Source organism: Rousettus aegyptiacus, unplaced genomic scaffold, assembly GCF_014176215.1.
Source record: "Rousettus aegyptiacus isolate mRouAeg1 unplaced genomic scaffold, mRouAeg1.p scaffold_m13_p_3, whole genome shotgun sequence".
Lineage (NCBI taxonomy): Eukaryota > Metazoa > Chordata > Mammalia > Chiroptera > Pteropodidae > Rousettus > Rousettus aegyptiacus.
This window is the reverse complement of record NW_023416306.1, coordinates 81064525-81091472: the sequence shown is the minus strand read 5'-3', so window position 1 is coordinate 81091472 and position 26948 is coordinate 81064525. Positions and strand designations below refer to the sequence as shown.

The following is a 26948-nucleotide window of genomic DNA, read 5'->3' as shown; positions in this document are numbered from 1 at the left end:
TCCTGTTTCCTGAGTGTCCACACTGGGGCAGAGAGGACAAGAAGACTTGGGCCCTGCTCCTGGGTCCTCAGTCAGGGACAGGCGTCCATTCTAACCCAAGTGCATCGCAGAGTCCTTTGACAGCTCAGGAATGGACCTCTGCGTAGCTGGGGCAGACTTGGAAGGCTGCCTAGAGGAAGAACAGGGAACCATGCAGGGGCGGGACATGGGAGGTGAGCTTGGAAGAATGTGGGGAACGAAAAGGAAAAGACTATTTCCACTCATCCATCCAGTCAGGGAGTGAGGGGTGGTTGTGCTGAGAGTACAGGCTTTGGGGCAGACAGGGCTGGTGTGAATCCAGCTCCATCTCTTTGTACCTGTGGCACCACCAGCATATAAAACTCCTTGAGCCCATTTCTTCATTCTGTAAATGAAGTCGATAGCACCTCCCTTGCAGATTTCCTGTGGGGTGTGCATAATGAGCAGATCTCATTAAATGGCAGCTGTCTGCCACCTCAGGCTAGCTGGGGACGTAGGGATGAGTGTATGTGGTCCTGAGCTTGGGTCCCACTACACCTGGGCAAAGGTGTGATGAGACCCAGCACAGCCATGTTCTAGGTAAGCAGCATTGTAAGGAGGAGCTATCCTGACAGGAAAGGAGAGTGGGATGGCAGGAAGAAGGCCGTGGGTGACAACCAGGGATCTTTGGTCTGGGACAAAGCTAGGCCTGGCTCATCAAGTCTCTGGGCAGGCCCAGGCCATGTGGGCAGCTCTAAAACAGAACTGCCACCTCCACTGAATCTCAGGCTCTCCCCCAGCTCCTCTTCCTGGAAGCCTCATCTTTCATTTCTGGGGCATCCATCCTTTCTTCTTAGGAATTCCCTCTCAATCCTTGGGAAACAGGGTTATCAAGCAAGGAGATTGCCACTGTGACACTAACTAGCACTTCCTGATGTGTGACCCTGGGAAAGCTCTGCTCTCTGGACTGCCATTTCCTGACTATAGGTGGGGTTTCAGACAGCTGTGCTCCCCACCTCTGGGGCTAAGGAGGGCCCTAGGAGATAATGGGGTAAGCTTCCTTGAGCATGTGTCTAGAGAAAACAGAAGAGGGAAGTCTGGCTTTATTCCTGTTGAGCAGGTGGGGAAGGCAGGGGCAGAGAGTGACACCCCTGACTCTGGGTATTGCCTCCAATGATAACAAAGCCCATCCGTCAAGGCCTCTTATGTGCCAAGATCTTCACATTTCATCTCACTCATAACTAGGGAAGTAGTATTTTCCCACTTGACACTTTAGAAGACTGAGGCTCAGATAAGAAGAGTATCTTGCCCAAGGTCACCCAGCTAGAGGAACTCAGGCAGGGCTGGAACCCAGGTCTGCCTAGCTCTGGAACCCTATCTAATATCCCTCTGGGTCTCTAGCCTCTGAATTCCTCCAGCTCCCACAGACTGAAGGCCCCAGTCTAGCATCTCTGATGGGCCCCTGTGTGTGTGTGGGGGGGGGGGGGGGGGGCTGCAGGGACACTGTGCTTGGCAAAGAGTGAAAAACAGGGAGAAATAGATGCTGAGCATCAGGCCTCAATACCCATTGGCTGCAAAGGGACCACACATCATCAGCCCAGAGACACAAGACCTCAGCTTGGGAATCAGGTAGATTGAGATAGAATCTGAACTTTGCTACTTATTCACTCATGTCTCAGCCTGAACCTCTCTGAACTTTCATTTTCTCATCCAGAAAACAGGGAATAGAGCAACCCTATATCAGTCAGCCTATATAGGTTTTGCTGCAATAACAACCTTAAAAATCTTCAAGATTTAAGACAGCTTAGGTACATTTCTTGCACCGATTCCAAAGAGGGAGGAGGGTCTGTTTCTCATTGTTACCCAGGGCCCTATACTGAAGGATTTGCCACCACCTCAACATGTGTACCCACAACGCCATAGTAGCAGGAAGAGGCATAGCCAAGGCTGCACTGGCTCCTAAAGCTCCCTCTTATAAGTGATGCAGGTAACTTCCACTAACAGTTCATTGGCCAAAGCAAGTCACATGCCATACCTAACCTCAGAGGGGACAGGGATGTGCAGTTCCTCATCATGTGCCTTAAAGGAAGAAAACTGGGATCTTAGCAAACATTTCTCACTGATGACCACAGGCACTTGCCTGTGAGCATACAATGTGCTAAAGAGAATGAGGACCCAGGCACACAGAAGGTGCCCAGTATATGTTTGCTCTCTTCCCCTTTACTCCCAACTCCTAGGAGATCCAACCCACTTTCCTTTCTCCCCCAGTGGGTCATTGGGGTTAATGGATAATCCCTGCCTTAACGAAGGGACAGAGAGGGGTGGCGTCTTCCCCAGGGGAACACGACATGGTGGCAGCAGAGCCAGGACGAGCAGACATATGTTCTCACTCCCAGCCGAGCAACCCCACCCCCAGTGCCTCTTTTAATAGATGAAAAAAGAAGCAGAGACTAGTAATACCTTTACCTTACCTTTACCTTATTAAGGGCTATGAAGACCCAGATCAAACCTCCTGTGATCAACCAGGAAATTCATTTCTGTTCCACAAATGTTCCATTTGACACTGAGAGGGCCCAGGGTGATCTGGATACCTCACCAGGCTGTTGACCCGCCTCTCACCCAGCAGCTTCCCCCATCCCTCAGAAAGATATCCTCTCTAGCTGGAGGCCACAGGTCTGCCCTGGAGTCTAAGATGAATAACTAAGGCCTGTGAGGGGAGGGGACATTGGACAGGAAAGCAAGGAAAGCAACTTAGGACTGGGGACTCTTGAGCCTGCAGCCAGACAAGGGTGCTTTTTCCCACTTCAGCCCTCAGTCTCTCCCAATTAGGGGATCGATTGGCCTAGGTTCCCATCCCCACCTCTGAGGGCTTCTTTACCAACCAACATTTTCCCCTCCCCAAAGTGAGGTGGCTAGAGTGGGAGAGAGGGCCTTATCCATCCACCCTGTCCCTTGCTTTACATGCACTGGTACGGTCAGACCCTGCTCTTCCACAGTAGTCCACAGTCAGAGGAGGAGACAGGCTAATCAGCAAAGATCAGGTGGTATGACAGAGGCATACTCCTTCTAGGAAGGTTCATTGGTTAACAGCCATGGCACAAACCAGATAGGCTGTAGGTTGAGCCCAATTTCCTGCCTTCTACCCCTTGGTCCTGCTATTGACCACTATAGACTGGAAAAATACAGGAGGACTCCCTGATGGAGGAGGCATTAGAGCTCAACCCCTTGACCACTTAGCTGGGCAAGGCAGGGGAATTGGTTCCAGGTGGAGAACAGCAGGAGCAATGGCTTGGAGGTGCCATGCATCTGGAGTGGGGATGAGTGACAGATGTCACCTGGAGGATATATTGATATGAGGAAGTGTATTTCCATGTTCTAGCAAAAGCCACCCCCGATGCCACTCTTTCCCCAGCTGCAGCCACAGGCAAGTGATTTGAGGTTATTCAGGAAGACAGAAGAGCTTTTAGCCAAGATTTTATTGTGCAAAAAAAGGATGCTTCTGGAAGTCCCAGAGAGGCTTCTGAATCCCCAGGGATTGTGGGGAGGGACCCTCTTATACCCAATGAATTGATAACAGCAACAAGAATAGTAGTAACTTTTTGGCGCTTTAACATGAATGAAACACTTTGGATCCGTCATCTTATTCGATCCTCACAATGGCCCTGTGAGTGGTGCTGTCTCATTGATTCCCTGATTTACAGAGAAGGCAAGAGATTTGCCCAAAGCCAGTGGGTCTATGACGTGTGCTCATGCCATTTGACTCCATGGTGTATTCGCACCCATTTTTCAGGAGTCACAGGAACCTTCATGAGAGGACATCTCCTTGGTGAATAGACAGAGTGGGGTTCTGGCATGAACAGGAAATGGATTCTGGGTTTCCCACTCTGTGGCTTTCCCTGATTGTCAAGTTTGAGAGGTCTCCCAAGGCTACCCTTGCTGAGCCGCCATGGCTATTTTTTCTCAATCAGGATTTCTCTTCACATTCCTCTCCTGCTTGACCCCTGCCTTTGACTCAGCCTCTGAAATGTTTACTTGTCTTTCATTAGCACAGGCTGAGTTGGCTTGCAAGAGCTACTAGCTTCCATATTGTGCCCTGTCTACTCTAACACCAGACCCTCCCACCACTTACCCCATCTCCCAGTTCAGTATTAGCCAGGCATGGCCTCTCCCCTCTGTGTCTACCCTATAGGATTCCCTTGCTGCCTCAAACAATCCTGTAGCCCCTCACCTCACCGTACCTTATCCCTATCCTGAGACTTCATCTTTAGACACAGCTCCCAGTCTCAACCTGGCCTGGCCTCACCACTAGGCAACTCTAGTCTGTCCCCTTCCTATTGTAGTGGCTTCTAGAACAGGAGGAACTGGATGCTCAGGACAAGGGTACTGGACTGGACCCAGGCCTGGCCTCTGGGCTGGGTGACTCACACTGCTCAGCCCAGACAAAACTTTAGGGTCCAGGCTGTCCTTGCTGGATGCCCACGGTTGCTATGGAGACCCTGCCTGTTTTCCCTGCAGGGAGACAATAGAAAAATAACAGCGAAGACTGTTTTATTCTGTGTCCCACCTGGGAGCCATTTAAGCCTCCCTTTTGACATGTAATAGTTTTTTGTCACTTTTAAGATTATCCCGAAGTCTCACTTCTCCCCCTCAATGCAAACCTCCATGGCAGAGTCTCTGAGAGCCTCAGGTCTTAAAAACATGCTTGCACACATATGCACATGCTGTGCACATGCTTACACACCATGTAGACGTCAGATCGGTTTCCCTGGTTCTTGTCAATAGATAGCAAAGCCCCAGGGACCAGGACTCCTCCTCTTCACATTGCACACCACTTTACAGTTTACAAAGCCCTTTTACATCGAGCTCATGTGGGAACAACAAGGCAGTATTAACACCCCTTCCATTTTTCACATGAGAAGATTGAGGCTTGGGATTTTAGGTGCATTGATAGTGTTGCCTGGTAGCTGAATGGGGCTAGAACCAAGGCTTCCTGACTCTAGCTCTATTTCTCCATAGTCGACCCCCTGAGATGATAGGGTTGGAGATGGAGAAGGCTCCCACTGCCACATCCTCCCCATTCTTCCCCTGACAGGTCATTGCTCACCTAGTCATGAGCAGTGTTGGGAACTGCTTATGCAGAGCGGCAGCCTGTGTGAAAGGGGAGAGGATCCAGCTGGCCACACTGGATCCCCAAATTCCCTAATTGCCCTCCAGAGTCCCTTGGTTTCTGTGTTCCAGCTAGAGACCTTCCCCAGCCACCTCTGAATCTCAGCCAACCAGGTTTTCTACCCTAAGCCAGCGACCAAAGTCCCCTGCCCCCCAGCTTCCTTCTGTACCCTTCTCCCTATTTGCAGCCCTCTCCTTCCCACATTGTACCCCAGGGCCTTTGCTCTCCTTGGGTAGTACTGGCCCCACTCTTTCTCCATTGTGATTTCTTCCATCTCTGATGGTCAGCCCCATATTATAGATTCCCATGGGTATTTGCCTCAAACCTTATATTTTAGTAAACTTGTGCATTCCCATTGACTGCACACATGTGCATTTTCATCAACCAGACCTAAGTTTCATAAAGTCCTCTGTCTCACCAAATAATTAACATTTACACTGAATATAGGCATCACCACTCACCACGTTTACTTTGAATTCATGGACATTTACACAAGCCCCGAATGAGCCTGAAACAGTCCTATTGACCTGAACTTGTGTGTTGCTATTAAAATACATTTACACTGTCAGCAAATGGGAGCTCTGGGTTTGCTGCCTTACAATACACCCACATCTGGTCCAGATGACCTCTCTCAGCTCGCAGGATTGAGAGTCATTCCTCGGATGTGTCTTTACAGGTACTTCTTGAAGTTTGGACTTGGGCGTGAACAGATCATACATGCAGAGCTGAGAGCCTCCCAGCCTTACAGGGATGCTCTGGGGTGTGTGTGTAGGATTCCTGGGACCACTGGCATGTGTAACAGCATATATGAGGCATAGTCTTGGGTTCCTGTTATCCCCACTTCAGGTCCTTTGGCAGCAGGGAACAGACTGGGGTCTGGGAGGGACAAGGGGCTGCCTGAAGTCTCCAGGCCTGGAGAAGGGGATGAGCAAAGGATGGCCTTTGAGGCGTGGGCATGGGTTGATTAGCATGGTCCTAAGAGGCGCCTTGACCTCGCTTCATTCTTTGTTACCCAGGGCTCAGCCTGCCCACTGTTTTTGCTTTCTTAGAAGGGTGTCTGAGGCCAAGAGAGGGCAAGTCGAAGGCTGTGCCAGTCTTGGACTGGAGCTTGTACCCACTGGCTTTGGAATCCATTTGGGGTCAGGTTCAGGCCAGATCATCCTGTGTTAGAACTGATGATTAATGTTCTCTTGGCAACAGCAAGCATTAGTTTTGGAATGAGAATGTAGACAAATGTTGGTTCAAATCTTGATTCTCCCCACTTTACAGCCAGCTGGAGGTGGGGATGGGGCAGCTGGCAGAGTGGCCATGCCCATGGCTGCACAGGTGGAGATTCTAGCTCTACCTGTCCAGCTGTGTGGCCTTGGGCTAGTGACTTCCCTTCTTTGAGCCTCAGTCTCCCCTTCTGTAAAATGGAGCCAGTAATGCATCTGCCTCTTAGTTTCATTGCATTCGAAGTGTCTAGCCCAGTGCTTGGAATGAAAGAAGTTCTCCTTAAAAGCTACCTATATGGCTAATGTTAATATTGTGACTATAGCTATATCTGGATGATCTTAGGGCTCAGTCTCCTCATCTGTAAAATGGGGTTAATGATGCTACTCAGAACCCCAAAGTCCTTCCCACTTACCACCCCTTCTCCCCCAGTTGCCATCTGACTGCTCTGTCTTCCTAGATACTCCAAAACAGGGACCAGAGAGAAGGAAGAAAGGAGGAAAGGAAATAAATATCTTGCCGTCTATCCATCAGTTAGCAAGGGTGGTGTCAGTTTTTATCAAGATAGGGAATCTGCAAAGTAGTCAAAAACATATTTCCTCTGTGGCTCCAGCAGCTCCAGCTGTTCTCTTCAGGGAAAGTGCTGAGGGCTGAAAAGAAAATAAAGGAACAATGATAGAGAGACACAGGAAAGAAGGGAGGGAGAAAAAGGAGGAAAGGGCAAGGCAGATAGGGAAGAGAGAGAGGGGCATGGGGTGGAGCAGCAGAGATGGGGCAAGGTTTTGTCAGGGCTTTTCCAGCTGCCTGGGATAGCATTTAGCAAGACTGCCCTTGATCTGCACCTGCTTTGAGCTGCCAGCCAGTGCATGCCCACCTGAGCCTGGGCTCAAAGGCAGCACCGTCTGTGATTGTTGCTATTGCGTCTGTGAATCTTCCTGCTCAACCTCAGGGAGGCCCTCGTGCTCTTGGCCTATTAGAAATGGTGGCATCTCAGCAATGAGTTAAACACTGACCTCAGCACTGGGGAGGGAGACTTTAGAGAGAAATTTCTAGGCTCCTGCTTGGCCTCTGGCCATATTTTGACTTTGACCCCACTCTAACAATCGTGGCCACTCCACGGGCCTTGTCTAGGCCCCATTGTGTCCAGCCTTTGCATCTTTGCACACGCTATTCCTTCCTCCTAGAATGTCTATCCCTCTTTCTGTATGGCAGGATTCTACTACTTCTGCAAGGCTGCCTTCTCCAGGGAGACCCCTGGGATTCTCTCCTTCCCCTGGGGCTCGTCTCTCCTCCCTTTCCACTCTGATCATTGCTGGCCTGGTTTCAGACCCTCTTGTGAGCTGGGCCTACCTCTTCCCTGTCCTGTGCTCTGACAGATGAACCAGAGCCCATTTAGCTCTGGTTTTCCACTGCCTTTTGTCAGGGGCCAGAAATCCCAGGGCCTGATCTGAGAGACTCCAGGGGCCCTGGCCACCCATCTCTAGATAAAAAACTGTCCTTCCTGTTTCAACATAGGCAGTTAGAGAAATGAGTTCTAAGTCCCAGACAACATAGCCACCCAGCTCAGAGTCCTCCCCACGCCTTTACACTCTTCAGATAGAGTGTACCCAGGTTGCCAGTCCCAGCTTGGTCACTTCTCTATGAGCTCGGGTAAGTTTCTGTGCTTCTCTGTGCCCATGTTTTCTCACCTGTAAAATGGAGATGCTAATCGAGCCTTCCACATAGACCTGTTGAGAGTGTGAAACAAGTTAACACCAAGATTATAGGAGGCCCCATTGTCTGGCTCAGAGTAAATGCTCAGCAAGAGTTAGACATTTTTATTTTTCCTCAGATCTGTGGCAGGGCTTCCCTCCTTCTGGGCCCAGTTTAGAGGAGCACACCCTCCCTGGCTGTCGGCTAATCCTATCCTAGTCACTTATGGGGACAGAGGCCTCCTAGCCCTCAAATCTCACTCTGAATGTGGGTTTATACCCTGCCACATAAGCTCCCAGGAGGAAGGGCTGGCTGGCCTCTCCTGGAAGTGGAGAAACCCTAGGTTCCTGCCCATGCTCTTCCTGCTTAGAGACTTGTGACCTAGATTTGTGGTACAAAGAGGAGGGAAAGAGAGCTCAACCCTTATGATGAACTGTGAGCCACAGCCCAATCCCCTCACCTCTTTCCTCCTTCCTCATCCCTCCTCCCCCAATTAGCTCTCTTGGTTGCTATGACAGCAGGGTGCTGGGAAGCAGGACTCCATCTGGGGATAGAACCAGAATGTGCAAGCATGTATGCTTATGGTGGGCGGTGCCTCCATGTACACGCCCAGTTTCTCAAGCAGGCTGGTGTGTGGTGGAGTGGGGGTGGGAGCTGCATGTTTGGGTGGGCTCCTTCACTCCCCTGGTCCACACTCCCCTGACATGCAGCTCAAGCACAGGCAGGAATAATCAGCCCCTTTACTGACTACAGTGGCCATAGGTGTGTCTGTCCCCATCATTCTCCACCAGGCTCATGCACAAGACCCTTCACCACTCTTCCCATGTTGCTGACCCCTACATGAAGCAGGCAGGATAGGCATTGCTGTCCCAGTTTGTAGATGGGGAAACTGAGACCTGCTCATACACTTGTTCATTCACTGGACTCACCCTGGACCACCAGCTGCCCTGAGGCTCTTCTGGGGCCTCCTGGGCCTTTGGTCAGTGGAGGCATCTGAGGCTCGTTTGGAATCTTAGGCTCTTGGGCTGTCTTCTCAGAGTAAGGCTGGATAATGTCCACCACAAGGAGAGAATTATCAGCAAGATGTTTAACTACCTCTCTTTATTCTTTGGTTCCAGAGATAACGCTGACTTAAAGAATGACGCCAGCCTTTCTTTCTTTCTTTTTTTTTTAGGCAAGGCAACTGTTGGTTGACGTCACAGATTGCAAGGACCTTATCACCTTACAACCCCTTATTTTTTAATTTTTTATGCCTACAGCACCTGGTCTTCCTAGGTGGTCTCCCTTCCAACTACTGACCAGGCCCGACCCTGCTTAGCTTCTGAGATCAGATGGGATCAGACTTGTTCAGGGTAGCATGGCCATAGACAGAAGGCTACCAGCCTTTCTAAAGTGAGTCTGGAGCCAGCTCTTTAGTGGGATCAGTAAGATGTATGTGGGCACAAAGTAAGTGCAGGCCTACAGCTAAGGGCCCTGAGGCAGCAGCCCTGTTGTGTTAGAGACCAGCCTGCCTGCGGATGGGAGGGCCGCCACAGTAAGCCTGCATTTGTTCAGATGCTTCCCACACTTCAGATGTTAGTTGGCATTTATCTTAGCCATGAGATATGCAGGCACCTCCCCACCCCAGCATGTTAACTAGTGTGAAAATGGCCCTGCCAAGTTCTAGAGTGGAGAGAGATCTGGAAACTGGAAGAATGAGTGGTGATGCAGTTCACCCTTCCGCCTGCTGCTTGGGCTGCTCTAGGGAGAGAGGTGGCGAGAAGGTTCTGGACTCAGGGCCAGCGCTTCATTCCACTGCATTCTCCCCACCATATTGTGTGCCCTGTGGGCCCTTTATGGCCCATGCTTCATGAGCTGTGATGTATGAAGTCTTTGCAAGCTAGCTGGCCAGGCTTTCCTCCTCCCAGACAACTCAGCCCCCTGATTTGGGAAGTGGCTGGATGGTCTTCTTGACCTTGGTCTCTTTGGGGAAGGATGAACGGGCCAGTCCCAGGATGTGTGTGTATGGCAGGAGGAGTGACTGGGTATGCAGAGGGGGTCCATGAATCTGTGAGTCATTGGGAAATTTCCTGAGGACACACCAGGCCCCTTTCCCCATTTGCCCAACGAGCCATAATGACAGTGCTGGTATTTATGGCTGATTTTCATGCCCCAGCAGGTGGTGTGAACACTGTGTCCGAGTACATGTGATCATGTTTGGGTTTGAGAGTGCAGAGGCCCTCCATGGTCTGGGGTCTTCCACATCTCTCCACCTTGAGCTGCCAGCCTGAGCCACATCATTTACCCTATGGAGAGGATTCCACCTGGGGGTCCTCCATCCAACCCTGAACCTCTGGGACTGTCATCAAGGGCAGACCTAGCTGCTGGTCCTGGCTTTACCAGGGCATTTCACTTTCCCTCTCTGAGTCTCAGTTTCTTCATCTGTGAAAAGGGCACAGTAGTCCCTTCTGCATATATTGCTGGAGGGATTGAGGAAGCCAGCACAGTGCTGTATTCATCAGCTTTAGGAGTGGCCAGTGAGAAGTCAGCCAGGGCTCAGCCTACCCGTGACTCCACTCTGCTCTGGGGCTCATTTTCTGTCATCTCAAGAGCACATGTTCTGGTTCTCTCTCACTCTGCTGGTGTCATTCACACTTTGACCAATGCCAACTTCATTTCTGAGGTAACAAAAATGCCACAAGCAGGTGGTGAACCCAGAAGGAGCAGATAGATGCTCAAGTCTGCCCTTGGGAACACTGGAACCAGGGCACTCCCCTCGCCACCTGCCCTCCAGGCTGTGGTCAGCTAGTTGTAGAGGGGGTCATTTTCAGGACAACATGGGCAGAAAAGGGAAAGAAAGGGATCGCACCACCCAGACCACTGTTTCTCTCCAGCACAGCCAGGAAGCCCTGAATGGAGGCTTTGGTTCTCCGTCTGTGGACTGAAGGGCCTTGGAGAATGCGGCAGATGCAGAAAAGTTCTGCTCAGGAAGCCTAACCCAGACACACACAACAGAGAGGACACGTCACATTTCACAATAATATGCGCAACACAAATTTGCCATACAGCACAGTTATATTAAAAACACTAACACAGCAAACTAGCTACACAGACAAAGCAGACACTACTGCACCAACTAGATTCAACCATAATAGTCACCATCTTGAGGACTGACCATGTGCTCAGGGCCCTGAATGGGTTATGTCATTTAATCCTCATGACCCTTTGGAGCAGGTGAAGAGACTTGCCCAAGTGTTCTGCCATAGGGGTCCATATTCCAGAAGGTTCTCCCACTCATTTTCCTCTTTGCAGATGTATCATCCCCCTGTGCTGTCCCATACTAGATGGATATGAGGTAGGAGAGCAAAAATCCCAGGCGTCCTGCCAGGAAGAGTAGCACCAGACTCAGAAAGGATGCCCCGGTTCCCCGCATCCCTACCTGAGATTCTTTCTTGGCTTCCTGCCTCAGGGTCAGAGCCGTGGCTCCTCACTGGGTATAAAACCTAAATCATGGAGCTTGGGATGGGCCACCTGCTGTACCTCCCCCTCCCTGACGCCCATGTTATGACTGCCAGGGCAGCACATCCAAGAATGGCAGGAAGGGGTGCAGGTGCCGGTGTAGCCGGAAGAGGCCCTGCAGAAGCTCCGGGGCTTCCTTTCCTGCATGCCATCTTCCACATGTTCCTAAGAGCATCTCTTCCCTCGGTGTGACCTGACTATTGCTGATGGTTCCAGCAGTCCTTATCAAGGCCTGACCTAGATAAGGGGGAGAGAGGACCGGCCTCATCTTTGAGGGTTGCCACTGACCCCAGTCCTACCCACAGGGCCCTGGGTCTCCCCCTTACCCCCTGGGCAGCCTGCTCTTCTACCTATTATAGACAAGGCAGCCTTCCTGCTCCCCATTCCTTCTCAGCCCCCAGCACCATCCAGTGGGCCTGATCTGGGCCACCTGTCACTGGCAAGATTCAGGCCTGCCTTTCTCTCCCCTGACTCTATGAGAGAGAGTCAACCAGGGAGATGTGAGAGAGAGAAGGACAGAGCCTTGAGGGGCTGATCTCTGGGAGCCACAAGGGGCTGTGGCCTAATCTGACCAGCCTGCCCCTAAAAGTGTACATCCTGCCTAGTTCTTTGTAGCAGCTGGGAGGCCATACTTCTACCCTTTCTACATGCTCTCAATTAAGTTTGGTGCACACTTTGAAACCAGACAGACTCTTTCCAGCTTCCTCACATATGACCTATGTGATCCTGAGCAAAAGATGCCATTAGGGCTCAGATTGAGCACCCAGTCCTTAGAGCTGTTCCTTGAAGATGCTTCCATCCCTCTCTGGCCAAACCATTTAGCTGTGACTGCAGGAACCTGTCCCTGGCTGCCCCCACCCCACTGGGCAAGTGCTGGACAGACAAGTGTCAAGGGCTGGGAGTTCTCATGCAGCAAGAGAGCTCCTGGAAATGCCATATCACAGTGGCTGTTAGAACGCTCGTCCCATCTGTCATAACATGACCTTGAGCACCAAGCTTGAACATAATAACCTCCCCCACCTCCTCCTGATGTGAGGAAAGGCAGGAGGTCCAGGCTTTAGGCTTCAGCACTGACTTGCTTTGTGACCTTGGGTAGTTGCAGTGCCTCTCTGTGCATCTGCAAAACAGGCCACAGCAGGACAGACCAAGGCTGCACAAGAAGAGCCTGTTTGTTGCCTAAAGCCCAAGTGTTGGGCCCAGCCCTGTTCCTTGTGGCTTTGGGTGAGTTACGGAGTATGATTAGGCTGCCTCTTTAGGGCCAGGGTGGGGTGAGGGTATCTTCCCTAGGCCAAGACTGCCTCCTTTTGCTTTGTGTGGCCCTTGGCACAGCTGATCACCCAAGTGCCCAAATCAGGCTACCTCCTAGAAGGGAGCGTCTCAGAGACTACAGACCTCTAGCCTGAGAGACAGTGGGGTTCAAGCTCCTCACTATCAAGGAGCCAAAATGCCAGCATTCCCAGCCATCCCTTCTACCTCTCCCCACTCCCCATGAGGCCTCTCTATGTTGGCAGCTCTGCCTCTGTCTTCCCTCTCTGCTCCCTGGGGTTGGGGTGACCTGTGTGTAGTAGAACTTGGGGTGGGCCAAGTACTGACAGCTTCTCCTCTGGTGTTTGCCCCCAACTCATGTCCTAGACTCAGGCTTTAACGGAGCATAAACAGGACCTGGCAGAGGAAAGCTTTATTAGGCTTGACCTAATTAGGAGCCCTGTGAGATCAAGGATGGATGAGAGAGGAATAGGGAATGCCCTATGCACAAAGGCCTATTGTGCACCAGGAATGTCACATGCATGTTCTCCTTGGACCCTCCCCACACTCCACAAGTAGGCATGACTATCCCCAGGTAGTATGAATGGAAAGTGGCTCAGACAGGGTGGGTGACTTGCCCAAGGTCACACAGCCAGCAAGAGGCTTCCCTGGGATGTGCACTCTGTTTCTGGACCCAGTGTCCATTTCTTCCCAGCACCCCAACCTGTCTCAGCACATCAGTCTGGGCAGGATCTCAGAGTTCTTCAGGCCCCTCTAGCATCTTCTGCAACAGGTCTGTCTGGAATCTGCTTGCACACTGCAGTGTTGGGGAGCTGATGGCCTGGTTTTGGCTCTTCACGTCTGTGGACCTCCTCTTTACTAGTACCACCTGATTCCACAGTGGGTCAGGAGGGTGAAGGGGGGTGGTGAGTGGGGCAATCAGTATCTCAGACTCTCTTTATACTTACGCCTCATTCACTTCCCTCTCAGGAATGAAACGGGGGAGCCCATACAACGCTAAGCACCAATCGCCCCTTTGTTAGTCTTAGCTAACAAACTGTTTATGGGTGTGACATGACACTTGCTTTCTTCTTTATAATTTCAATAATTTATGGGCATATTGGTGGCCAGGCAGCCACCCTGGGTCCCAGCCAGATGGGACGGGGGTGATGCAGTCAGATGCCTCTGCCCATAGTTACTCTCTCCTACATTTTTGCACATAATTACATGAGCTATTATTGTTTAAACTCCTTCATTCTAATCCCTCTGGAGAGGGTCCAGGCTGTGCTGGCCTGGGTACCCAGCAGGCTGGAGAATGCAGTAGGCAGACACCCTAGCAAGATGGCAACTCAGCTGAGCTGGAACCACTCTTGGGACCAGTTGTCTGTCCCTACCATCCCAGGGCCAGGCCTTTGCACCTGCTATTCTCTCTGCTTGGTGCACCGCCACCCCCCACCCTCCATCCCCCTACTGCCTGCTCCACCTTCTGTACAGTGCTTTGATTCCTACTCACCCTTTGGATTTCAGATCATCCATAACTACCTTTACCACCTCCTGGTTGTCTGTCCTGACTCCCTAGTTCCTGCCCTGTGTGTGCACGACCCCCCACCCCCTCCATGCTTCCCTCGCCTCATCCTGGATCATGTTATGTTGAACTTTGTGTACTGGACCATGGGCTCTTTGGGGCACAGAGAAAGCTGCAGTGAATTTTGCTGAATGTATGGGTAGATGTAGATGGGGGAATGCCTCCACCTGCATCACCACTAGTGAGCCCACTGAAACCCCTGCCCCTGCCCTCTCCTCCAGGAAACCTGTCCTGATTGCTACAGTCATACACATCGCCCTCTCCTCCCAACTCTCTCAGACCCTCCTGCTCTGGGCTGGAATCCTCAGAGGGCAGTAAGTCCTGGACCTCCCCCTATGCCCCCAGGACCAAACAGAAGGCAGGTCAGGATGGAGGGAGGGCAAATCCTGACAATCTCAGCTCTGCTGTGTGACCTGGGGAAGTTGCTCACTCTCCCTGATCCTGTTTCCTCATTGGTTATATGAGGGATAATGACAGGTTCCTACTTTAGTGGGCTGTAGTTGAGGCTTACACAAGATAATTTATAAAAGCACCTAATACAGGGTCCAGCACGTTGTAGGCACTCAAGCAATATTCCTTAATCTCAACCATTGTCTGTTTGTGAACTGAAGCAAAATAAAATTAAACCGAACTGAATTGTGTTGAATCGAATTATCTTCTTCACACCTTCTTTTGTCCATACTTTTTTGTTTTTAGTTTCCCCTGCTATATAGACGATTCTAACCTTGGCTCATGGGGTACTCTGCAAATATGCCAGATTGATTTATCAAGACTTTCCCAGCATCTCTATCTACATATGAAGGAAGAAGGGGGTGAATCTCATGTGTTATGGAAGACTAGACTGAGGCCAGGGAGGTAACGTGGCCTCCCCTGAGTTAGTGGCAAATTGAGGAACCAAGCCCTGGCCTCCCTTTGGACTTGAAAGCACAGGACTATCTCCCTGGAGACCTTAGCCTCAGTTTCTTTCTCTGTAATAAGATGTAATAATAGAATGGACCCCACGGGGTTGTTGAAAAAATTAAATTAGTTAGAAACACTGTGCCTGCTCATGGTAAACACTCTGGAGTGTAGGGCTCAGGATAGGCCCAACTTTACCACTTCTCCTCTCTCTCTTCCTGGTGGTAACACTCCCCTTGAATTGGTGTTCATCATTATCATAAATGTGTTTATACTTTTCCTGTATATGTAGGTATCCATATACACTCTATGGTTTGGGGCTTGTTTTTAAACCTTATGTAAATGGTACCATCTTGTATACATCTTTGTTTTTTTCATCACCATTGTGTTTGTGGGGTCACCCATACTGATGCAAGTAGCTCTTGCTTACCTATTTTCAGTGTTGTGTAGTATTCCACTGTGTGATTATACCACATTCCATTCATGCTGTCTCTCAACAGTGGGCATTTAGAACATTTCCAACTGTGTTTGTAAACATTTCATTATTATAAACTCTACCCCTATGAGCATTCCTGTATTTATGTTCCATGGACATGTTTCTCAAGGGTATATCCCCATTGGCTCACAGTGTGTTCATCTTTTCAACTCCACTAGATAACCACTTAGCTCCTGTGTCATTCTCTACCCTGGCCAGCAGTGGGCATGTTGCCTGCATTATTTCAATGCCCTCAGCCATGTTGGGAAAAAGGAATTTTTAGGCCCATTTTACAGATAGAGCATGTGTTAGTTGTCTATTGCTTCATGACAAATCACCCCCAAACTCAGTGGCTTAAAGGAACAAATATTTATCATCTCACAGTTTCTATAAGTGAGGAATCCAGGTGAGGCTTAGCTGGGTACCTCTGGCTCAAGGTCTCTCCCAAAACTGCAATTAAGGTGTCAGCCAGAGTGTCAGTCATCTCAAGACTAGACTTGGGGAGTCTGCTTCCAAGCTTGCTTGGGTGGCTATTGGCAGGCCTCAGTTCCTCGCTAGGTCTTAGAGACATCAGTTCCTTTCCTTGTGGGCTTCTCAACAGGGCGGCTATTAACACAGCAGCTGGCCTCTGTCATAGTGAACAAGCAAGTGACAGAAAGATGGCACCCAAGATGGAAGCCACAGTCTTTTTGTAACCTGATCTCAAAAGTGATAGTCCATCGCTTCTGCCATATTCTATTAATCACGAATGAGTCAGTTTAGTCTAGCCCACACTCAAGGGGAGGGGATTATACAAGGAGGGGAATACTAGAAGTCAGGGACCATCAGGGATCATCTTAGGGGCTGCCTGTCACAGGGCAACTGAGGCCCAGAGAGGTGAAGTGACTTGCTTAGAGTCACACAGTGGTTAGAGACAGAGCCAAGACTGGAACTCAAGACTGCTTGGCCCTGTGGCTGCCTGTGACTTAATAAACAAGTCTCCTGCACGACGGAACTCAGGACAAGTGCTTAATGAATGGATTTACTAATAGTGGTGCCTGTGCATACATTAGCTCAAGTTACCCCCGCCATGATCCGTGAGGACAGCCGAGCCCAGGCTCTTGGGAAATGCAGCTCTGCCAAGCCTGCAGCCCAGATTCCCAATGAGCCAGGGAGTTGTCCCTTCACACAAACTGTCTTTTATATTTGCTTTTTTGGTTTTGTTCTCAATTTCATCATTTAAAGGTGTGTGTGCGTGCGTGTGTATGTGTGTGTGTGTGCGTGCGTGTGTGTGTTTAATGGAGTGCACACTTCCCCGTGTTCTTAAGGAGAACTAACTGTAAGGTCAAGAACATCAGGTATTCCCCAGAGGGACTTAGGGTGGGTAGGGCTGACAAGCCCCTGACTGGCCCCTGACAAATTTCCTGCTTCTTAGCTACTGTGGAAGTGGCAATCAGGAGCTTAGCTTAGCAGGGCTGTGTGGCCAGGCTGAGCAGGGGCAAGCCCTTGGACCTTGTTTCTCTGGAGGGCTTCTGCCTTGGGGCCTCCCAGAGCCTTTTGATTTCCCCTGATTCTCAGTGCTTCTACATTGCTTCTGGATAAGTGAATGTCACTGATGCTGGGATATTTCCAGTGGAGGTATGGGTGACCAAGGCCCTGAGATGAGGGGAAATAAGAGTAGAGGAATCAAGATTCCTCCTACACCCCATGCTCTGGCCCTTTCCCCAAGGGAACCCATTGGTCTGTCCTGATTAATGGATTCCAGTTGAGTTTAATTTGCACACATCAGATCCTCTAGAATCAGGGCTCTGGGCTGTCTTCAGAAACTGGAGGCAACACAAGATCACCCCTGCCTTCGGGGCATTCTTGATTCTCAGAGGATAAAGAAATTGGTGGAGTCCTCTCCTAGTGGAAATGCTGCAAGCGACATTTACAGAGGAGGGGCTGTGGGTTCAGGGACAGAGAGCACCCATAACAGTAAGAATAACAACCATAAATATATGTGCATCTATCAAGTACCTACTATGTGCCTAGCTTAGCATCCAGTACTAGATATACATTGAATCGAGATCCTCACAGCAACCCTGTGAAATAGGTTCTATTGATATTCCCATCCTACAGAGGGGGAAACTGAGGCTCAAAGAGGTGTCCAAGGACACAAAGATCAGCTCAGAGCCAGAGACTGAGGTGCTTAGAGCAGGCTTCTGGAAGGAAGGGGCCACATAGGGCCTTATTTCAAAGGGAAGGAAGTGGGTGTCTGAGAAAGCTGTTGATGAACAAGACATGCCAGTAGTAGAAACTGTCAGGAAAAAGGATGCCCCAAGGAAGTGTGGGTGGGCTTTCCACACCCTGCCCTTGGACTCTTGGCATCAGCCTGTACCCATATGGATGTTCCCTCCATGTTGACCAGCATATCACCACATCCAGTTAGACCAGCCACCATGCAAAGAAATTCCCTTCAGCTGAGCCCCAGTGTCCTTTCCTGTGCCATGCAGGATGTAGAAGACCAGGAGCTGGGGAGTACCTGGACAAGTAACCTCGAATAGGACCTTTCCCTTTTAGATACCTTGGCCTGGCCCTCTTATAACATGCCTGGGTGGGATGCTAGTGTTCCTGACTCCCTTCTGGTTCTTGGAGAAGCGGCAGGAAGGCCCTAACTCTGGCCACAGCTCCAGGCCCACCCCCTAGAGGGGCCTTTGCTGCCAACGCCCTCAGGCCTTGCCGCCCTCCACAGCTGCACCAGCACAGGGCTCTGACCTATGGATTTTCTGCCATTTCCTAATCCACTTGACTCCAGCCTGAGTTTCTAGGACTTCATTATACCAATGGCCTTGGTGACCCTAGAATGAAGGGCTGCAAGAGCCCTGGGTGAATGCAGGGCTTCTGCTCTGGTTCCCAGAGGCTATAAAGCCCCCATCTTCTGGGCTTCTGCCTTCTAGGGACTCAGGGCCCTTCAAGGAGCCCCAGGTAGAGGCCTCAGCCCACACTCCCCATTGTCTAGGCAGGGCCACAGAGCCCTGAACTTAGAGAACCCCAAGCCATCACCTTACTGTATAGCTAAGGAAACTTTTGCCCATGGAAGAGTAGTGACCCTCTCAAGGTCACACAGCAATTTAAGAAGAGAGCTCAGGATCAAATTTATGGCATAAAGTGGGACACAGAGACCTCCGGCTGGCTCCAGTCCACTCCCCCAACCTTGCTCCATGCCCAGTATGGCTCGCCCAGCCCACACCTGCTTCCTCTAGCTCCTGGTCTCCGTTTTTCTTGCTAATTAGAGGTCTCAGCAATGACTCCACTGTCCCAGCCATTTTAGAGCTGTCATTAATTTCAAGTGCCTTCAGAAATAATCATCATTGTAAAATCCCATGAGCTGCTGGTATGTAAGTGGATAGGCCAGCATAGAGCAGGAATGCAGGCAGGCCTATGTGTACCACTCATTCCTTCCTATGCTCTGGGGGTGGGGGAACCCGGTGCCACCTCCTGCATCCTCAGCTCCCCAGGCTTGGGCTCTGACATCAGAAGCACACAGAGTGCACTTGAGCAAGTCAACAGCCTTCCCAGAGCCTCAGCTTTTTCACCTGTACAACGGGGACAGCAGTACCAATCTTGAAGTGAGAAGTATTTAAAATATAGCTCAGAGCCTGGCTTACTGTAGGGGCCTAGTAAGTGTTAGAGGGCCCTGTACCCTCCTCCAGAGTCCCCTGGCAAACCCATTCCACCTCCTATGCTCTGCTATGGGCACTCAGGTTATAGCAGGCTGGCTTCTTCTCCCAACCATGAGCTTTTGCTTGACTAAGTTTTCACCCCAAAGCCAGGGTCTGGCTGATATGTGCCCACCTGTACAACATGCAGTCTCAGACTTACTTTTGGAAGTTCCTAGTCTGAGAACAGAGAAGGGAGGAGACTGGAGCCTTGCCTCTGAGTCCATTTCATGGCCTCGGAGAAGACTGGAGTAGAAGAGAATGGGCTTAATTTGGTCTGGAAGCACAGCCAGAGACAGGGAGAGGGCATGCCGAGCAGGTGGGCCAGTAAGGACAATGGCTGGGAGGTATGGGTAAATATTCTTCAGCTGTAGCTCCTGAGTATCCTTCCCTGGTTGTGAGGTCCTGGACTGGGCCATTCCCATGTGTCCCTATGGCCCTAGGATCCCTGAGAGGTTAGGGACTACCCTACCAGACAAGAGTGGAGAGATACCTGTTCTGCAGGTCATGTACAGGCTCTGACTGGGAGAAGGCCCAGTAACAAGTCCCCTTTTATGAGGTCTCTGGTGACAAGGCCAAGAGCCTGCATTCTCACAAGGCCCAGGCTGGACCCCTAAAAAGGCCTTTTCTCCAAATTCTTCCCCCCAAACCTCCCCATCCCTATTATTTCCATTGGAGAAATAAGACAGGGGAAGCTGGGACTGGTCATTTCTTTTGGAGAAACAGGTAAGGGAAATGGTTTGGATACTGTTTATAATGTAGAACAAAGTCTGCGGGGCAATTCCTCCCAGACAAAACTCTGTCGTCTTGTCTGCTGCCTGCAAGGAGCAGAGGGATGCTTGCGGGCCCCAGAAGACCCCGCCTCGGGACGCCAGCTTCCTCAGCCAGCATCTGGAGGCTGGGGGAACTGGGCTCTCCCCTATTTCTCTGCGAAGATTACTGAGGCAAGGGAGCAGGTGAGTCGGGGGAGGAGACCGGCCGCAGCCGCGCGGTGCCTGCGTCAGTCGCCGCACCAGGAATAGCCCCCGCCCCCGCCCCAGCGGGTCTGCGCTCCCGCCTGGCGGAGCCTCCACGCAGGAGCAAGAGCGCGTCTATTCCTGCCGGGCTGGTGGGAGGAGGTGGCGCTGGAGGCGAGAGCTTGCGGGTAACTCACAAACAGCCAGGGCGGGGGAGCCAGGGTGTCTGGGATGGGGCCCAGGCAGCACAGAGTTGAAGGGCCAGGGAGCCGCCTTTTCTGGGCCCTTGAAGGGAGGACTCCTGTGCTACCTCCTCTCTTCCACTCCTACCTATAATACCTTCTACCAAGCCTGCCCCCTACTGGTTTTCTCAGCCTTGGAAGGCGATTCAAATTATTTTCCCTGGTGGATTACCACCAGCCGCTTGACCACAGGCAAGTCAAGTAACCTCTCTGAGCCTGGGGTTCCTTTTCTCTGTCATAGGGGGAACAGCGACTCCTCCCAAGGTCGTTGGAGGGTGAATGTAAAGTGCACAGAACAGCATCCGCTCCTACTAGGAGGGGATCTCCAGCCAGGTCTAGGATGAGGATGGGCACAGATATAAAAGACAGGAGATTGTTGTCCAGGCAGAATTGTTCCTAGGAGAGGTGTGGCACTGAGACTGAGAGGTACCCAGAATCTGTTGAGCTGGAATGAAAGGTCTGTGAAATGCTTTTGGGGCTGCATGTGTGAGGCTGAAAAATGGAGAAACAAGATGGTGCTGGGAGTGGGGGTAGACTGGTGGCCTAACCAGCAGGTTCCATGGGGGGCGGGGCACTGGGAGCAGGATCCAGGAATCTGTGTTGAGAATGAGAGGCCTTGGGCTAGTCTCCTTCCCCCAGCCTCAGCTTCTCTGCTTACCATAACCCCTACCTGTGAGCTCGAGGTATCCAGAGAACTGGTGTGTTAAAGGGATGCTTTGCCAACTGTGGAGAAGGGGTGAGTGTTAGCATTAATAGTTATTCTAATCAAACCACCTCAGTGTTAAAGGGCATCTGGTTTCAAGGAGATGAAAGGGGATTTACAGTGGAACAAGGTGAGGTCCTGAAGGTTGTAGCCTACTCTGTAGGCTTTGCCAAGACACCTCTGCCAGCCGATTCTCTGTATATGCTGGTCAAAGAGGATCTGGATGTTTGAGAAGAGGTCCCATTCCCTGGTCCCATCTGAGTATTTGGCCCCAGCCCAGGACCCCATGATCGATTGGGGAACAAGGTGAGAGACCGCCAAGCCCAGACTGAGGCTCTACGCTGCCCTCTGCTGTCCAGAGCGGGCCAAAGCTGCCTGCTGCCCTCTGTTGGATAGGAAGCTGGGCTGGGCGGGGACCCCGGCTGGGCAAGACCCGATTTGGGGTAGAGCCGCGGAGCTGGCAGCTGGCGCGCCTTCCTCGCTGTTTCCCGGAGCTTCCCCTGTACCTGCCGCCAGACTCTGGGCCCTCCAGCTATTAGCAGACATTTCCAAGGAGAGGGGACAAGGCGCAGGAGAGAGGCTCCAGGCCTCGCCCTTCTCACACCATCCTCCAAATAACCCTGACCGGGTGGGGAGCTTTGCCCGTTTACGCGCTTGTGTCCGGTCATATGGCAATGTGTGCAATGGCCCTCGTTAACACCCTCGAGTTTACGTGCACACGCATATGTCCACACAAGAAGGTGCGCGCGCACACTCAGGGAGGACCGCATGCCCGGCTCTCTGGAGCCGGGTTGACTCGGGATTTGCCCGGAGCTTGGACTCGGAGGGGTGCGGCCCTATGCAGGGCAGGAGCACCACCGCGCCGGTTTCTGCGTGAGGCGGGCGGGCGGGCCCCTCACCAGTTTCGCCCCTCCATCCGTGCAGGGCAATGATTGGGGCGATGCTCGCTCTCCGCCCCCTGCGCGGAAAAGAGACGAGCCCCCTACCTCGCCTCCCCCTCCCTTAGTTGTGCGGCCGCGCCTTCTCCACAGCTCGGCTCCCGTCACTCGCTCACTCCTCCCTCCTTCGGTCCCCCCTCCCTCTCAGGCTCGCTCCTCGCGCTCCCTCCCGGCGCTGTGACAGAGCGCGCAGCCCGGGCGGGAGCCGGAGCGGGAGCCGGAGCGGGAAGGCCCGCTAAGCGCAGGCGGCGGCGGCGGCGGCGGGTCCAGGCCCCGGAGCGAGCGGAGTCCCCATCCGCGCCGCTCCGGTCCCTCTCCCGGCGCGGGGCTTCGAGCAGCATGCGCGGCCGCTGCCCGCCGGCCTCAGCCCTGGCCGCAGCCCTGCTGCGAAGCGTGCCTGGCCTCGACCCCGGCCCCAGCGGCAGAAGAGGAGGCGGCGGCGGCGCCAGGCCAGCTCTGGGAGCAGAACTGGGCTTGTGGCGCCCGCATCGTGCATCCTGAGCCTGCCTGCTCCTCTGCCCGCCGGGGCCACGGCACCGGCCCCGGCTCCAGCTGGGCTCCCGCCCGTGTGGGGAGGACAGACAGTCAGCCCCGCGAGGGCTCACAGACAGACGGGCGGAGGTGTTGGCTAAGGAGGAGGAGACGGAGAAGGGGGCTGGGCAGGGGCCGTGGCCCGCCGGGGAAGACATGCGATTGGTGACTGAGCGGAACGGACGGACAGCGTGCCGGAGATGCAGGTGAGCCCGGCGGCCACGGCCCAGCCGCGAGCTGGCTGCCCGCGGTGATCGCCCCTGGGGGCTGCCCTGGGTCTTCCTGGGGCTGCGGGACACTGCAGTACCACCCAAACCTCCTCTTTGGGATTACAGATCTGACCTCCCTCAAGCCTCAGAAATGAAGGTTCTTCCCTTCCCTTGTCCCCACCCCAGCCAATTCCAGGTTGGCTGTGGAAGGGCCCCCACCGGCTTCCCAGCCCTGTCCATCTTCCTTCCCCTCTCCCATTCTGAGCACTCTTCACCCTGGAGGGTACGCCCCCTGCTTAGCGCTAGGTTGTTCCTTCTCTCCATACACCCCAGATGTTCCCAGGCACCCTCAGGTGGGTGGATACAGGTCAGGGGCCGGGTTTCTCCACAGGCTTCATTCAGCCTGAATGCCAGATCCCTCCCCTCGGAAGGATCAGCCCCTTTTTAGCTGCTGCCCAGAGAGAGGGAGAAAGGGAAACGGGAGTTAGGGAGAGTGGAGGAGAGAGTTGGGTCTGCAAAGGATCCAGAAACCCTTTAGGGGCCTCCCCTTTGTCTGCCTTCGGCCCAGGCTTCTCACCTCCTCCTGCCCCACTTTTTATTCTGAGGCAGAGTGGGTGGAAGGTGGGAACCAGCTAAGAAAAGGGAGGTGAGGGAGCCTCCAACTCTGCTCCTCCCGGCACCTCCCCAACCTCTCCCAGATAGCTAAGGGACCCCTAGGAGATATGTCCCTCCAGGTGGCTCCCACATTGAGGAGGAGCAGGGCCAGGCCCAGTGACAGTCCCCTCTTGGTTCTTGCCTTGGCTCCCAGCCCAGCCCCATCCAGCTTTGGTTTTGCCAGCAGCATCTCTTTGTTCTCAGAGGTCCTGAGGTTGGGGTGGGGGAGAAGGGATATCTTGGGGGAGAAGGAGGATAGGAACAATGCTGTCCTGGTGAGGTGGGAGTGCGGGAGGCCCTGAGGTAGGGTACAGTACCATCTGGGCAAGCCCCTTCTCTGCCAACCCAGCCCTCAGCCCTCCTTCAGCCCTCCTCTGCTTGGCTTGGGTAGCCCGAGGGCATGCAGCCCAGCCTGGCCCACGGTTCTGAGCTCAGCCCTGCAGGTCATTATGACAACAGCCCCAGCACCAGTGCCCCCCATGTCCAGAGAGCAATGAGCCTGGGGCTCCACCTCATCCATCAAGGAGTGCCAGTGAGGGAAGCGAGAGTCAGCTGTCCCAGACCCCTTTGTCCTTGTGTGAGCCAGGAGGCTCTCAGAGTCCTCACACCTCTGAGAAGATGCCAGAACCTGGTCTGCAGGGACAGCTTACTTGGCCTTCTTGCTTCTTCCCCATGGCCTGAGGTGGAAGAGAAAAGTGGCAGAAGGAAAGGGCCAAAAATTCCTCGGGAGCCAGATGAGGACTCCAGGCAGCACCCAGCTGCCCTTCATGGAGGGGAGTTTAGCAAAAGCCAGGGCAGGCCCTCTGTTATGGTTCTATTGTCTCGGCTCCCTCCGCTATCCCCTGCCTATTTAAGTGTGAGATGAGCTTGGTCAAGGCTGCAGTGCTCCCCAGAATCTGGACTTAGAGTGGGTCCTGAATCCAAGGAGCCAAATTTTAGGGGATGGATATGTGCTCCAAGCCCAGGTATCATGGCTTGTGGCTTGTGGGCCCTTGTGTGCTGGAGGGAGGTGGAAAGACCACTCTACCCCTTGTAATAGTCCTCTTAGATCCCAGTGCTCAGCTCCTCTATCCTCTGCCTCTGAACACCCAATTTTTCTATGCTATTGTTTTCTAAAAGCCAGAATTCCAGAAGGAAACACACACATACACACACACCCTCTTGTGAGAGCGGGTGGTTGTTCATTATAAAGCCAGATAGGATCTCTGGTACAAGTGATGGCTCATCTGATGCTGCTGTCCAGGTGCCTACTAAGCAAATGGCCGGAGGATCGCAACTGGACCTAGGGGTGCATTCCTGTTGAGGAGTAAGGCAGCGTGGTGATTTGCACAGAGTCCCATGGAGGCATGAGGCAGCGTCAGGTGGAGGATGAGGAAGTGGGTCATGTAGAGCTAGGGTAGGGCTTGGGAGGGGAGGCAGGAGGTAGTGGTGGTATCAGAGTCAGCCTTGATTTGCTGCCCAGGGTCTCTTGATCTAGCTGTCTTGTGTGAGGTAACTCTATGGAAGGATGGTGGCCTTCCAGCCCCAGGGTTCCCCCTTCCCGATAGTTCCTGATGGCTCTCTGTTCTTTTCCCTTCAGTCAGTCCCTCTGCATATCCCCCTATCACTTGGCTTGATCCAGCATCCCTACCCAGAGGCCTTCTCCTCTCTTTGCCTTCTCCTGATCCCTCTTCTAGGAAACCTCCCTGACCACTACAAGTCACTCTTCCCTCTCCAGGCACTCATTGCGTAGAACCATATAGATTTATACCTAATATTATACCAGCCCGTTTATTCATGCATTGATTCAACACATCTGGGCTAAGCTGCCTGCTCAGCTCTGGGCAAGGCTCTTCCATGGCTCCCATGGATTGTCTTGAATACCCTGGGCATCGCCTGGGCTCCCCTGCCTGGTCTCTGAAATAGGGAAGATACTGGGAAGCACCAGGGAGCAGCTGGTGACCAGTAGTAAGGACTACCTGGAGAGGACACAGTGTCCTCAGCCTATATACATGAACAGAGCTGGGCGGCATCAAGGATGCCCCAGGCAGGGGTTGAGGAGAACTAAGGCAGGGTGCTCTCACTCAGGCACTCAGAGAGGATGGTATTTGTTTTGGGGGACTGAGATAGTCAGGGGTCCTCCAGGGAGAGAGAGAGACTGGGTGGGTCCTGAGGTAGTAGAAGACTTTGCAGAGACACGGAAAGCAGGGCATTAGAGAATCAGGGACAGTCTTTGTGGAAAGTGTGTGGGAGGGCAAAGGGCAAGTTCACTTCTAAATGCATTCAAGGCATTCTTGATGCTAACCTTTGTTTATGTGTTGAATGAATGAGTGAATGACTATCCTCAGATGCTGCGGGCCTTATAGAGTTGTGCTGACAACAGTCTCCTCCTTATGTGTGTGTACAATTCCTTCCATCCTACTTTACAGTGAAGTTGTTGAGTGTGGATCATGGAGCCAGATGCCCAGGTTTAAATTTTAGCTCTACACTGCCTAGCTCTGTGACTTTGGGCAAGTTACTTCATCTCTTTGGGTCTCAGTCTTTTATCAATAAAGTGAGGACAACAGCATGCTTACCTGCTGCCATCATGAAGATTAAGTACGTTACTATATACAAAGTATTAAGGCAGCATCTGTTATACAGTAAGCGCTCAACAAATGTTGGCTATTCATAGTTTCTATCAGTGATGTACCCTCAGTCTTACCCTTGTACATGGTACAGGGATTTGATTGTGTAGCTAGAAAACAAAACCAGAAAGGTGTAATTACTTGCTTAGCATCCCAGCTAACAAGCATGAGGCTTGGGCTAGAACGCCTTCTTCCTGGCCTTTGCTCTGGGGTTCTTGCTCACTGGTTCTGGCTGGCCTGCTAATTAATTAACCAATATATTTAGTATTAATAATATAATGAACACCGTGACCCTACTCCCAACCTGAACACTAGCACTTTAATAATGAGGTATGTCTTCCCATGTGCTTCTCCTCACCTTATCCCTTGGCTTCTTTCTCTGAGGCAACCAGTACCCTAAATTATCTATTTAGCATTCTCTTGCCTTTTAAAGTTCATATGTTTTAATACATATAAATTGTTCAGTTTTAGTTATTTTTGAACTTTGTAAAAATAACATAAAATCATATGCAGTCCTCTGGAATTCACTTTTTTCTTCAACATCATATCTGTAAGCTTTATCTATATTGTTGCAAGTAATAGTAGATGTAGTTCATTTGATATGCACTGACGCACAGTGGTCTATGTGTTTAGACATAACACAGTATATTTTCCATTCTTC

The 26948-nt window shown here is 52.0% G+C and overlaps 1 protein-coding gene and 1 pseudogene across 2 annotated transcripts in view; one reads left to right on the top strand and one right to left on the bottom strand.

Moving 5' to 3' along the window:
• The window catches only part of LINGO1 (leucine rich repeat and Ig domain containing 1), a 189932-nt gene that overhangs the window by 150299 nt on the left and 12685 nt on the right, over nucleotides 1–26948 (top strand). The window contains exon 1 of one of the 2 annotated variants that reach the window (XM_016144096.2): nucleotides 22241–23024. The exons of the other annotated variant lie outside the window; for it this stretch is intronic. Within the exon in view, the coding sequence (XP_015999582.1) occupies nucleotides 23019–23024 (6 nt within the window). The 5' untranslated portion in view covers nucleotides 22241–23018. Of the gene's footprint in view, nucleotides 1–22240; nucleotides 23025–26948 lie in introns of those variants that run through there. 2 annotated transcript variants of the gene reach the window in all.
• On the bottom strand, nucleotides 9319–9437 carry LOC118600956 (annotated as a pseudogene).